The sequence below is a fragment of the Cynocephalus volans genome, chromosome 2 (genome assembly GCF_027409185.1).
Source record: "Cynocephalus volans isolate mCynVol1 chromosome 2, mCynVol1.pri, whole genome shotgun sequence".
NCBI classification, from domain to species: domain Eukaryota; kingdom Metazoa; phylum Chordata; class Mammalia; order Dermoptera; family Cynocephalidae; genus Cynocephalus; species Cynocephalus volans.
Window position 1 is genome coordinate 190,491,903 of NC_084461.1, and position 13,933 is coordinate 190,505,835.

The 13,933-nt window shown below is 48.0% G+C and overlaps 1 protein-coding gene across 4 annotated transcripts in view; it reads left to right on the forward strand.

The window, feature by feature from the left end:
* TPCN1 (two pore segment channel 1) overlaps positions 1-13,933 on the forward strand; it is a 62,866-nt gene that overhangs the window by 32,508 nt on the left and 16,425 nt on the right. For all 4 annotated transcript variants that reach the window (XM_063086921.1, XM_063086923.1, XM_063086922.1 and 1 more), the window contains exons 4-13: positions 3,898-4,074; positions 5,649-5,762; positions 6,591-6,721; positions 7,618-7,706; positions 9,137-9,171; positions 9,692-9,750; positions 10,032-10,131; positions 12,088-12,204; positions 12,444-12,568; positions 13,388-13,436. In XM_063086921.1, coding sequence (XP_062942991.1) covers positions 3,898-4,074; positions 5,649-5,762; positions 6,591-6,721; positions 7,618-7,706; positions 9,137-9,171; positions 9,692-9,750; positions 10,032-10,131; positions 12,088-12,204; positions 12,444-12,568; positions 13,388-13,436 — 996 coding nt within the window. The remainder of the gene's footprint in view (positions 1-3,897; positions 4,075-5,648; positions 5,763-6,590; positions 6,722-7,617; positions 7,707-9,136; positions 9,172-9,691; positions 9,751-10,031; positions 10,132-12,087; positions 12,205-12,443; positions 12,569-13,387; positions 13,437-13,933) is intronic.

Genomic DNA, 13,933 nt, shown 5'->3' on the forward strand with positions numbered 1-13,933 from the left:
ACAGATGTGGCACCTGAGATTCAGAGGGGCTAAATGATGTCCAAGGCCACCCATCTAGGAAGTTGCAGAGCTTGGCTTTAAACTATCCATCTAGCCTCCAAATAACGTTCTTTTTTGTATATGTTGTTGCCTCATTTCTGCACCTGACCACATGTGTTCACTTGCAAATGGGCCATGTATTGTGGAAAAAGTAGTTACAGAATAGCAGGTGTAGTAAGATCATTTTTACATAAAATTTATGTGCATATAGCAGTGTATATATGTGTGCACATGTATGTGTGTGCATGCACAGATACCCATACACATCTGGAAAGTTCTTTAAATATTAAAAGCAATATCTCTGGCTGATGGAATTTTGACTGCTTTATAATTCTGTGTATTACGTAAATTATTTTATCAAAAATGCATCTTTTTTTTTTGTAGCTGGCCGGTACAGGGGTCTGAACCCTTGACCTTGGTGTTATAACACCTCACTGTAACCAACTGATCTAACTGGGCAGCACTTAAAAATACATTATTTTAAAAAAATAAAAATAAAAGCAAAACTTGGGTCCCTATGAATAGTAGTTTATGGCTGTCTCTGGAGGATGGGTTTAGCTGGTATCAGGATGGTCTTCCCTTTCGTGCTTGTGACTGAGCTATACTACAGCCCCTGGACCAGGTTGTTGGTGTGCATAGGTAATTGGCCCTCACTGCTTAACTGGTGCCTGTGGTTTCCTCTCCTCCCACACTTTACCTGTTAACTCACCCTCAGGAGCCATGTGCTTAGTGGTCCTGGTACCGTTGAGATAGCACTTGTTTCTGTGTGGACTTTGACCCCAGGGAGCAGAGCAAAGGCCTGGAAGTCACTACAACTGGCATTCCTTATTTTTCCTAATCTAATTCATGATCATCAGCCAGGAACAAGGCCAGTGTTCTCTTCTGGGGTTTGGATCAGAATCCTGTGACATGTGTAATGTTTCCCTCAGTCTTTGTTGGTAGAGACCTTAACCCCACATTCCCTCTGTGGCAATTCCAAGTCCTAGAGTTAAAATCCAAGCCCCCCATGTCAGTGGTTTCCCCTAACCAGACCTTCATTCCTGGCTCTTCATTGGAAGAAATTGCCCAAGAGTTCCATTTTTTTTTAATCATTCAAACCAGAAGCTTCCCAGGCTGCTGTGTGTGTCCCCCTCCCCACCCCTCGCAGCCATGCAGGTGGTGGTAGAAACCACGGCCCTGCGCAGACCACAGGACTGTGCACAGCTTGCTCGCCGTTGTACTGCCGAGATGTTTGTTCCCTTTGTTGGGCCTGCCCGTTGGGTCTGCAGTTTGTATTTATTTTTTGCTAACAAGGTAGCCATGTATCCAGCTTCGGGGAAGTGACTCATTCAGAGTTACCCTGCAAACCACAAACAAGGCCTTCCCTGGAACAGGGGTTTGTGAGGATGGTGAGGGTGGTCCCATCCACCATTCTGAGACAGCTAGCATGCTTCTAGAAGGGCTCTGGGTGAAGGAGTCCAGGTTTACATTCTGGCTATGTGACTTTCCTCTTCACATTGACAACCAAAAATATCTCCAGACATTGCCAAAGGTCTGGAGGGAGTGGATGGGGAAAACTTCCCCCAGTTGGGAAGCAGTGAAGTGACGTGAGACACGCAAAGCCTCAGCCAAGGAAATGCTTTGTGTCGGCTGCCTGGTGATTGCTGATGAAGCTGGTGAGGGTGGGAGGCCCCTTACTGACTCCTGTGCCCACCGACTCCAGGGAGGCGATGAAGATACCCCTCCAGAAGGCTCACTCTAACAGGAGGGATGTCAGCAGTGGTCTTAGGGTGGCATCTTCTGTATTCTCAAGTGGATAATTCCTGGGGCTATGTCATTTATTTTCTATAACATTAGCAGGAAGCCAAGATAGTCATTTAGAGTGAGGGTGCTGGAACCAGACACTCTGGCTCTGTAACTTCAGGCCACTGCTGAAGCTCTCTGTGCCGAGGTTTTCTCATCTCTCTGTCAAATGGGGATAATAAGAATACCTGCCTAAAAGGGAAGTTGTCAGGAGTAAAGGGCTCAGGTAAAGGGCAGGGCACAGTGCTTGGTCCTGGTAACACTTGATCAAGGTTGGCTATTGTCTTATTACTGTTAAGATGGAAGGAATTGAGGGCAAGGTCCATCATTTTGCACAGGTCAGGAAATTAGAGATAACAAATAAATTAAAAAGTGGGATGTGGGAATGAGATATCACCTTACAGCTATTATAATGGCTATCACCAAAAATATGAAGGATGAATGTTAGAGAGGATGTGGAGAAAATGGAACTCTTGTACACTGTTGGTGGGTATGTAAATTAGTATAACCATTGTGGACAACAGTATGGAGGTTCCTCAAAAAACTAAAAATAGTGCTACCATATGATCCAGCAATCCCCCTACTGGGTGTATATCCAAAAGAAATCAGTACCTCAAAGAGATATCTGCACTCCCATGTTCACTGCAGCATTATTCACAATAGCCAAGAGATGGAATCAACCTAAATGTCTATCAACAGATGAATGGATAAAGAAAATGTGATATATGTACACAATCGAATACTATTTAGCCTTTAGAAAGAAGGAAAGCCTGTCATTTGTAACAACATGGATGAACCTGGAGGGCATTATGCTAAGTGAAATAAGCCAGACACAGAATGACATACCGCATGATCTCACTTATATGTAGAATCTAAAAAAGTTGAACTCGTAGAAATAGAGAGTAGAATAGTGATTACCAGAGGCTGAAGGTAGAGTAAGGAATGGAGATATGTTGGTCAGAGGGTATGAAGTTTCAGTTAGACAGGAGGAATAAGACTTTAAGATCTATTGCACAGCATGGTGATCATAGTTAATAATAATGTAAAGTATATTTCAGAATTGCTAAGAATAGAGTTTAAATGTTCCCACCACAAGGCTGGCCAGTTAGCTTAGTTGGTTAGAGTGCAGCTTTGTAACCCCAGGTCAAGGGTTTGGATCCTCTTATCAGCCAGCAGCCAAGGGAAAAAAAAAAAAAAAAATGCAAACAAATGTTCCCACCACACACAAAAAAATGGTAAATATGTGACGTGATGGATGGATATGTTAATTAGCCTGATTCAATCGTTCTATAATGTGTGCATATATCAAAATATCACATTATACTCCATAATTATATGTAATTAATTACTTGTCAGTTAACAAAGAAAAAGTAGGAGGATGCAAGGAAGCCTGAGTTAAGTTAGAGCAGAGATGCCCCTGGACAGCTCTTGATGGATTTTAAAGGGTCTGGCTAGGCATGGTTATTGGCTTCTTTTTTTCTCTTAATGTTAATACAACTTAAAATAACAGTAATAGCCAGTATCTGGTGAGCTTACTGTGTGTAAGAGACCATCCCGAGTGCCTCACAAATGCTCTTCCGCTTTCTCCTCACAGTAGCCGTGTGCGGAAGCACTAGTGTCAGCTCCTTTCTCGTTGAAGAAGGTGAGCCTCAGAGAGGCAAAAGAACTTTCTCAATGTTTCACAGGGAGGGAGTGGGGGAGCCAGGACTCAGCCTGGGTTGCTATAGCCAGGCCCCAAGCCCTTTACCTTCTGCTGGACACTTCTGGAGTGGGCATTTGGCCTCTTAGGGGATTGGGCTTGCCTGCTTCTCTTTACCTCATCTCATGACTTTTTTATTCTTTGGTTCCTCCAAGTGGTTTTTAAGTAGCTAGTCTCTTTAACCCTTCCATAGGCAGGGGTGAGACCGACCATGTGTGGTTTCATGAAGATAATAGTTTTGATTTCCATCACCTCCCATCTCTGGCCTGAATCTCCCTTTTCTGCGCCAGGCTTCCCTTTCCTCCCTGCCCATGGCTCATCTCATGCTGATCATCTCAAGGCTCTCATGCCCTCATCTCTTGCTCCTGTCTTTTCAGGAAGGCGAGAATAACGACAAGTTCTTCACCCACCCCAAGGATGCCAAAGCGCTGGCGGCCTACCTCTTTGCACACAACCACCTCTTCTACCTGATGGAGCTATCAACGGCCCTGCTCCTGCTGCTGCTCTCCCTGTGCGAGGCCCCCGCTGTCCCTGCACTCCGGCTTGGCATCTATGTGAGTGCACGGGTGGCTGGGAGCAAGCAACAGAACCTGAGATAGAACGTTCTGGAAAGGTAGACACCACAAACAGACTTAAAACAGAGAGGCACTAGGTGGTCATAGAAGCTGAAGTGGCTCAGTGGTCTTGCCTGGGCTTCCCCACTGGAATGAATGTACTTCACCCAGTCTCTCTGGGATTCTGCTCACTAGTAAATCCCAGGGAGGGGCAGCATCCCATTGTCCTCACCAAGGACTGGTGCCCACACCGTGGTACAGGTGGGCAGGGCACCCAGTGGACAGCCCCACCGCACTATCTCCAACCACGAAGAATGCCTTTTTTTTGGTGTTGTCACCAGTGGGAGGTGGGGGAATGTATTGTGGGCGGCCCCAGCCCCACAGATGTTCTTACTCTGAGGCCAAGCCCTCACTCAGTACAGGGCCAGAGCAGCCTGTGGAGGCACTTTATCCTCTTCTGAGGTGCGGAAGCAGGGAAGGAAGGCTTTGCCTTTGAGTCAGGGAAGCTCCCATCTAGCCTGGGCTCTGAGGCCCTCCACACCTCAGCCCTGCTTTCCTTCTTCAGCTTCCTTCCTGTCTGTCCCTCTTCATGCCTAAAGCTCACTGCCATTCCAAACTGGTCTTCTTTCTTTGCTCTCTACACCTCCCCGCATGCTGCCCCTCTCCTGGATCCTCCTTCCCCATCCCTTCACCCTATCAATTCGTGCTCCTCTGCCAAATCTGTTGGAATGTCCATGTGCCCGGGAGGCCTTCCCCATCCACAGCTGGAGGAAATTCCCCCTTCTGTTTCCCAGAAGCGCTCTATTTCCCTGTTGGGAAGTGAGTTCCTGGAGAGCAAGGGCCACCTAGATTTGATGTTCATTCATGGTCCATATCTGGCCACCCTGTTGGTCACACCCTGTTTATCAATGGCCAAATGAGACAGCCCTTGTTTCTTGGACTCTTGACCAGCTCTCTTTCTGACCTGGGCCAGTTCACCCCTCCTTAGGCAACCTGTGGTAGTCCCCTGCTCCCAGGAGGTCATCATATTGATGCCCAATTTAGTGTAGACACCTGATCGGCATAGTGCACTACAGCCCAGAGCTCCTGGGCTCAAGCCGTCCTTCAGCCTCAGTCTCCCAAGTAGCCAGGACTGCAGGCTTGCGCCACTGTGCCCGGCTCTTGGACTCTTGGATTTTCAATTAAATTCTGGTGTTTTTTCCCCTTCACTTTTGTTTTTTAAGCCCCTAATTCATGCTTCCTCAGTGTCTTTTATGGGTCTTTGGTAAATTATATAAAATCCCTCCTGGAACAAGGCTAAATAAAAAATTTTATCTTTTTTATTTTTTTTTTAAACTTCAGCCTCATTATTTTTTCATTGTATGGGTCAGCATGTCTGTATTAAGTTTATGCTTAGTTATTCTGGGAAAAGCTCCATTACCAAATCCAGGGCCAGGGCCAGGTTTTTGACTGTGGTGTGTGTGTGTGGAAGGGGTCCTGGGGCAGTTTTCCAGGTCTTGGAAGGGGGTGGGGCAAAGAGGGAGGTGGCCGGGGACCAGTTGGCAATGACATGTGTTCACACCCTCTGGTTGCAGGTCCATGCCACCCTGGAGCTGTTTGCCCTGATGGTGGTGGTGTTTGAACTCTGCATGAAGTTACGGTGGCTGGGCCTCCACACCTTCATCCGGCACAAACGGACCATGGTCAAGGTGATGTGTCCATCCATTGTCCATCTCCTTACAGCATTTTCTCCCATGTCACCTTCAAACCTCTATCTTTGGTTTAATTCAAAATCCCCCATGGGTCCAGTTTGCACTCAGGAGTGTGACTTACAGTCCTTGTCCTCACCATGCTTCCAGCCCTGCCAGTTGCCTCAGATGTCCTGGTGATGCCAGCAATAGCTAATGTGATTCATCATTTAGTACATGTCAGGTACTGGCATGGTCACCTTTGAGGCAGGTGTGTTGGTCTCCCCATTTTACATTCAGCCAGATGGAAGAGAATGGTATCTAAACCCAGAAAGATGGGTTTCAAACCCAGTTCTGTCCAGCCTCCATGCCCATGCTAACTGGTCGCTAGTGTTGTCCACCTTCTTTATGCAACAGAGAGTGGCCTGAGTAGGACCGGGTCAGGGTGGAACTTTGCATGAGAAGACCATGCACACTTGTCTGGGAGAACGTACCCAAGCCAGTGGAGGTGAAAACGAACTGCAGACCCTGGCGGCTTCATGGTGGAGTGGGGAGAGCCATAGGGAGGGCTGCTGGCTGAGGGCAGGCAGAGTGGCAGTTCTGCTGCAGTGGACGCTGTTGATGAGTTGCTGGGAGCATCCCCCTTGGGTTCGTTCTTCTGATGCCACACATCTGTGCCGGTAGCTGGGCTGCTCTCCTCCTCCTCCAGGACCGCCTGATGTTGGAGGGAGGTGTCAGAGAGAGGTGGCGGGAGAGGAAGGGACCTCTCCAGCCCAGCCCTCAGTTCCAAGTGTTCAGGAGGGGCCTAGGCCGGGGAAGCTGACAGTGCTCTGTGCCTGCCGCCCTCAGACCTGTGTGCTGGTGGTGCAGTTTGTTGAGGCCATCGTGGTGTTGGTACGGCAGACATCCCACGTGCGGGTGACCCGGGCGCTGCGCTGCATTTTCCTGGTGGACTGTCGGTACTGCGGTGGTGTCCGGCGGTAAGGCCTGGGGGAGGAGCTGGTCAGACGGTCGCTATCATGCCATGGCCTGAACTTCTGGGCTGGTGGAGCAGGACCCTGTGTGTCAGTTAGTGAGAAGGTCGATCCCACACATTGGTAGAATATAAACATGCTCATTTTCCCTCTGCCATTTCGCCCACACAGAGGGGAGAGGTGCTATTCCTGCTGAAGTTCAGGTCTTCTGACTCTGAATCCAGGGCTCTTTCCCATCTTACTTGCAGCCTTCTGGAGCTGGCTTCTCTCTGAGCACATTATCTGTCCAAATACACTAGCAGCAGCAGTAGCCTAAAGCAGGCAGGCAGCTCAGCAGAGTCCACGTGACCTGCACAGGCTCTGTGATACCTCCACCAAGGCTGAATTCAAACCAAACCAAGCCTAGAGTTACATTTATTTTTGGAGATTCCATCTGGGAAGTTTCTTGGCTGGTGTGCTGTTGATGAGAATGGGCTAGCAATTTACCTCTCTGTACCCATCCTCAGAGCTGGAAACAAGTGTCCCAGGACCACGTGGCCCTGAAATGTCTCATGCATCTCACATGCTGCTCGTGGAGTCTAACCTTTACTCCCAAGGCCATGCAGTGGCCTTCTGCTGCTTCGTTCCTCTCTTCATTCAGGGCGCTCACCTGCTTGGGCTCTGTCACGAGGTGGGAGTGGCTGTGTGTGCTACACCTGCTCAGTCTTTCCCACAACCCACTGAATGGGGGTCTCAAGCCACTTTAGGAAAAACTAAGTATGATGTCTTGCCAGGGTGCAATGGGATGTAGTATTCCAGGTCAGGAGCACCAGACCCCCATTTCGACAAGCGCATCCCCCACTGAGGAGTCCCAGACAGCCCAGGCTGGCGCCTCCCTCCACCTGGCCCACCTTTCTCCCCAGTAACCTGCGGCAGATCTTCCAGTCCCTGCCACCCTTCATGGACATCCTCCTGCTGCTGCTATTCTTCATGATCATTTTCGCCATCCTCGGTGAGTTCCTGCACCCCAGGACCCAAGTGGCCTCTAAAAGCAAGCTCACAGTTGAAGAAAAATTTATGTTGACAGTTTTAGAAACTCAGAAAGGTTTAAAAAATGATATAAACACCCATAGACACCATCCAATTTAGGAAATGCAGTATTAGAAATAACAGAGAAGCCACCTTTGTATCTTTTCTTGATCTCAGTTCCCTCTCTCCTCCCTGAGGTACCTTCTGTCCTAAGCTTATCATTCCCATGCGTGTCTTTCTGTTTTTACTTCATGTTTACATGTCCTTAAGCAAAAATAACATGGTGTTGCTTTGCATATTTAAAAATGTATATAAATGGTCACATAATGTTTGTGTACCCTTCTGCAGGATGCTCTTCTGCTTCACATTATGTTCTTAAAGTTTATTCATGTTTATACCTGTAGTTGGAGTTCATTCATTTTCACCGGAGTATAGCGAATATACTAAAACTTACGATCTGTTCTATTGGACAGTTTTCTTTTCACAAATCTCACTGCAGTGAACATGCTTGTGTGCTTCCTGTGTACATGCCAGAGAGTTTCTCTAAGCACATACCTAGACCTTCAGGATCTGCACCCTTCAGTTTCAGGAGATACAAAGCAGGGGCACAGCCTTTCTCATGCCGAGGAGGTCTTCCCTCATGTTCACAGTCATTAGATGGTGGAGGTCCCAGCACATGGCTAGGAAAGCTGAGGTCCTTTCTCTAAGGTTCCTCAGGTGGCGAAGAGAGTGGAACTAAACGGCCCTGACTCTAAGGCCAGCACTAGCACTTGGACTTCTCTTTCCCCCAGGCCCTCATGACTGCCCTGTCCTGAGCCATTGGTACCTGCTTCCTTGACCCTCTACCCTACTCTGGATAGAATTTCATTTGTGCTTCTCCAGCGGCAGATTTCCCCTGAGGGTGGAGTTTCTTCCTTTTCCCACTCAGAATTTCAAGACTCAGGAATAGCCCATTCCAGGAAGGAGGAAATGAATGATCCCACCTCAGAAACTTGTCTGCAGGGGAACAATAAGACCCATTTGGAATTTTACTTGTTCTCAAAACCAAAGATTACAAATCAGCCATCTGGGTTCCAGATCTAGCCTATAGATGTGTTTCATTTGGTCTGAAAATTTTGAACCAGCATTTTACAGTTAGATTTCACACAAAAATCCAGATTTCCAGCCTTTTTTTTAAGAAGAGACTTGACAGTACTCAGGCACATTCCCACATGGCAGTAGGCATCTGGTGCCCAGTAGCCCCTGCTCCCTTTAGAAAGAACATGTTGTCCAAGGTGCCACAGTCCCCACCATTCCCTGTTGCTCTTCCTTGGCCCACTGTACTCATTTACATTTATTTGTCCAGTCCTTTTGGCACCTGGGTTTGGGTCCTCTGCTCTAACCCTTTTTTGTCTGTTTTCCACCACCCTCTAGGTTTCTACTTGTTCTCCCCTAATCCTTCAGACCCCGTAAGTAGTGGACATGTTTGTCTGTCTCTTCCTTTATGGGAGGGCTTTTCCCCCAGACAAGATGGCTCGAATGCCTCTAAAGCCATATTAGTAAGGGCCCTGCCTGGTTTTGTATCATAGTTTATGGCACTGAAAGTTCTCCATCACTCAGACTTGAGTTGTTTCCTTCCTTAAGTGCTGAGGGAATCCCCTTTCCTGTCTTTGGAGGGATGTTTCCAGGATCAGGTTTGGAACCCTGGAAGGTTTTGGCAGAAGAACAGCGCAGGAGAGCCAAGCTAATCACCCAAACATGACTCCCTGGGAAAAGTCCGCCAAAGTCAGTAGTCTGCTTCTGCTAGAAGCATCTAGTTCAGGGAGGTGAAGGTCTCTGGAATGCGCATTCCTCTGCCATCCCTCAGGGATTCCTTGGGAGGAGGATGGGGAGGGTGGTGAGCTGGTGATGACCCATCACAGCCTGTTCCTGGCAGCTGTGCCTTCAGCCTGGCCTCAGTGTGGTCCTCTGACTGCTTTTCCCTTCTAGTACTTCAGCACCCTGGAGAACAGCATCATCAGTCTGTTTGTGCTTCTGACCACAGCCAAGTAAGTGTGGACTCCGCTTTGCCTTCCACCCTCTGCTGGAGCACCAGCGTCTTCCCCTCTTTATAGCAAAGTATATTCCAGATCTCAACATAGAGAGGTGCTTGGGGTGCTATTGAGAGATGGGATTGGTGTGGCAAGCTTGAAGCCCAGAGACCGAGAGTAGGGGAGGGGGGATGGAGGCTAGGAAGGCAGAAGAAGGAGCTGTCCTTTGTAAGCCGTGTTCTTCAAGAAGCTTGGGGCAGACGGCCACAGGGCCTGGCGGGTAACCTCTACAAATGCAGTTTCCCAGATGTGATGATGCCCTCCTACTCCCGGAACCCCTGGTCCTGCGTCTTCTTCATTGTGTACCTCTCCATCGAGCTGTACTTCATCATGAACCTGGTAAGTGGACGTGCTTCAGGCTCTTCTGCAGCAGCCTGCTCCAGCCCATGCAGTGCTGGGCACCATGGGACTAGAGAAGTCGGTACTGCCATCAGCCTCTCAGGGCACAACTCTGGGGCAGAAAGGCTCAGACTCATAGTCAAGTATGGTGTTTTGGGGAATATACCATCCACATTTGAGGAATTCAGCTGGTTCGCAGTGGGAGTAGCCTTCCTGGGTTAGTGCTGCTGCTGCTGGTAGTGCTAAATTTAAGCCAAGGCTACACTGGTACATTTTCATTCTTACAGCAAACATATGGTAACTGTAAATGCTGGCATTTATTAAACCTTAGACAGGTACCATGCAAAGTGCTTTATATATGAAATGATTTAACACATCAACCCTGGAGATTCAGTTATGATTATGATTTTCAATTTACAGAGGAAGAAACTGAGGGTCAGACTGATAGAGTGACTTGCCCACAACTGCACAGCTTGGAGTGGTGGGGCTATGCTGGCCCCTTAACACTCTGTCCTGTTGTACCTACATGCCAGGAACGTCTCATGTATTTCTACCTATTTATTATGAACCATCAGAAAATCTAACATAGAACACTTTCCAGTAAGGAGAATGTAAAGCCCCTGTGTACTCAAAACTTAGGAGGTGTTTGCAGAGGCTTGGCTGGCCACCGAAAATATTCCCTGACATCAGCAGATTGCATCTGACACTAGACTGTTAGGCCATGCTGAGACCACACATCAGTGCAGAGTTGTCAGTGAGAGGCTTTGATCAAGTGTTGTGTTTATTTTTATACTTCTGAAGAGCATTCCTACAACGATCAACACAGTCAGACCCAGTATAAAAATGGAAAACACTTTCTCAGGGGTAGACTTGTAAAATGTAAGAAATCGAAGACTTAAAAAGGAAGATATTTTCTTTTTTTAGTTCCTCAGAACTAAAAAAGAAATCTGTTGGATACCTCTCTGTATTTGCTTTAATTTGTAATATATTTAGAAAATCTACGGCAGGAGTCAGCAAACTAGAGCTACTGGCTACATCCATCCCCACTCTGTTTTTATTAATAAAGTTTTATTGGAACACAGCAATGCCCATCTGTTTACATATTGTCTGTATCTGATTTCATGATACCGTTGATATGCCTGCAGGGTTGAATAGTTGCAATAGATATCATCTGGCCTTCAGAGCCTTAAATATTTGCTCTTTGGCCCTTTACAGAAAAAATTTGCTGACCTTTGATCTACAGGAAAAAAATGCAGGACCAATATGAAGGGGTAGAAAGGACAAGAGAGTTTCCCTCAAAGTACTTTGAAAAACAAAGAACATGTTTCTGAAAAGGATTCTTTCAAATCCTGCCCCTGCCCTCCCACCCCCTTCTGATAATTCAGACTGTGTTATTAATAAGCTAACTTTGGTATTAGGCAATTCTAGAATGTTATTTCCTTCAGTGCAGGCCTCCTCATTCCCGTTATATCTGGGGCCGCATGTGAAGCTGTGACCCACAAAGAGGAGGAAGCATTGGGCACAACTATGCTCCTTCCTACTCTGAGGCTGGAAAGGCAGCCGGCACAGGATGGGCACACAGCCTCCTTGGCCATTGGACTGAGCTGAATTGGGCTTAGAACCCAGTTGTGTTCCTCTTGCTACTTTCTCCTACCCTGGCTTGTACCCTGCTCAGCCAGGGACAGGCTGTCATGGAGAACAGAGGATCCTGGGGAAAAATTGAAAACAATGTTTCCATGCATCTGAATAGAGAAATACAAGTGGCAAGCATGGCCTTCCTCTCTTGAGACTTGGAGACAAACTTCCTACACCACAAGGTGCAGGTGAGAGGGTCTCCTCAAGGCCCCCTCTGGGGTAGCTGGATGAAAGCCCTGCCTGGAGAGGCAGAAGATGAGCCCCTTATTGCTGGAGCCCTGCCATGTAGGGGAGCCAGGGCTCTATGCTTTTCCCTCACAGCTTTTGGCCGTGGTGTTCGACACCTTCAATGACATCGAGAAACGCAAGTTCAAGTCTTTGCTGCTGCATAAGCGAACCGCCATCCAGCATGCCTACCACCTGCTCATCAGCCATCGGGTAGGGAGGAGTAGGAGTGGAGGCCAGGGCTAGGGAGAGGGTTGGTCTTTGTTCTCCCTCCCTTGCCCAGAGCAGCCCCTAAGCATGGCATGGTCAGCAACTTTAAAAACCAGGAGGCCTGCTCTTGGAGAACAAGAGTAGGAGCCCTGGGATCCCTTGTGCTGGGCACCTGGAGTGGCTGCCCCAAGGGAAGGGGACAATGTGGTTCTGTATTTCCACATTGTTCTCTTTCCCCCCAGAGGCCAGCTGGCATTTCCTACAGGCAGTTTGAAGGCCTGATGCGCTTCTATAAGCCCCGGATGAGTGCCAGGGAGCGCTATCTTACTTTCAAGGCCCTGAATCAGAGCAGCAAACCTCTGCTCAGGTAAGAGCCAATGCTAGGTGAAAGCAGCCAGGTGAGAACAGCATGACCAGACAAGGTATATTTACTGAGGGAGCTGAGGCATATGAGGCAAAGCAGCTTGTTAGAGACTTTTGTTTTCTTCACTGAGATTCTTAGACGTGTAAACTATTAGTCAGGATTCCTTTTGCAAGCAACCAAAGTCCAGCACCAATCCAATTCATGCTGACTTCATAAAAAAGGAACATGAACCTGGCTCATGGAATGAACCATCCAGGCTGCTTGCTCTTGAACCCTGAGTGGGGTAGGGTGAACCAGGTGGACAGAGAGGGATGAATACACACATATGCCCCCCACACACCTGGCACAGCCTCAAAGAACCGATCCTGGGATCTTCACAGGCAGCACTGATCTTCTAGACTGTTGATGACCAAAACTGTCGATTCAAAAGGAAGCAGACCTGCTGTAGAGGTGAGGATGAGCGAGCTCTGTTCAGACCCAACTCACAGTCCCAGTTCCATTAAGTCCTCTGCTCGAAGAGGCTAAGTTTCTGTCCATCTAGGAGTTATAGTACTCAAGGGCTGCCTCTCCAAGGGGATTGAAACTGTCAGTAGTAAATATAGACTAAGTGGCTTAAGTGCCTGTAGTAACTCAAGGACAGAGGAGATCAAAGCAACTGCAGTAAGGGTACCCTGAGCACTGATGTGCTGGGACTCCAAGAATCCCCTCCTCTCCTGCCACTCTCATCCCTTAAAGGTAACCACAGGCAGGTGAGTGAGAGAAAGGAAGCTCAGTGGGAACTTGTTTTGATTTTTTTTTCCCTTTTCATTTTGCTTCTGCCAGCCTAAACGACTTTTATGATATCTATGAAGTTGCCGCTTTGAAGTGGAAGGTGAGTGCCCCTATGAGACCAGGGAGGGAGTGGGCAGACGGACTCCCAAGTGGGGTGGTGAGGATCGAGGCCCCCTGAGGCCCAGCTCTCTGCCTGCTAGAACAGCTCTCAGCTTGGCACCGTGCACTTCATGGATACCAGATGGCTCCTGCATTTGCCCTTATGTTTGCCATGTGGTGTCTAATCACAGTGACTAATCACTCTGTGACCTCAGTCAAGTTATCGAACCCGTCCAAGGCTTGTCTCACCTGTGAAATGGGATAATAATAATTCCTGCCTACAGAGTTATTTTGGGGATTATATGAAAATACTGCGTGTGCACAGCACGTTGTAAATGCCCAGTAAACACTGGCTGTCTGTGTTTTCACTTACATTTCTGAATGTTAACACTGTTCCCCAATTTAGTGGGGTGAGCAGGGATGGAAAGCCAGCATCCTGGCCCCAGGGCAAGATTCTGGTCACTGGCACTGACATTCTCTCTCCCGTGGCCTGTGTTC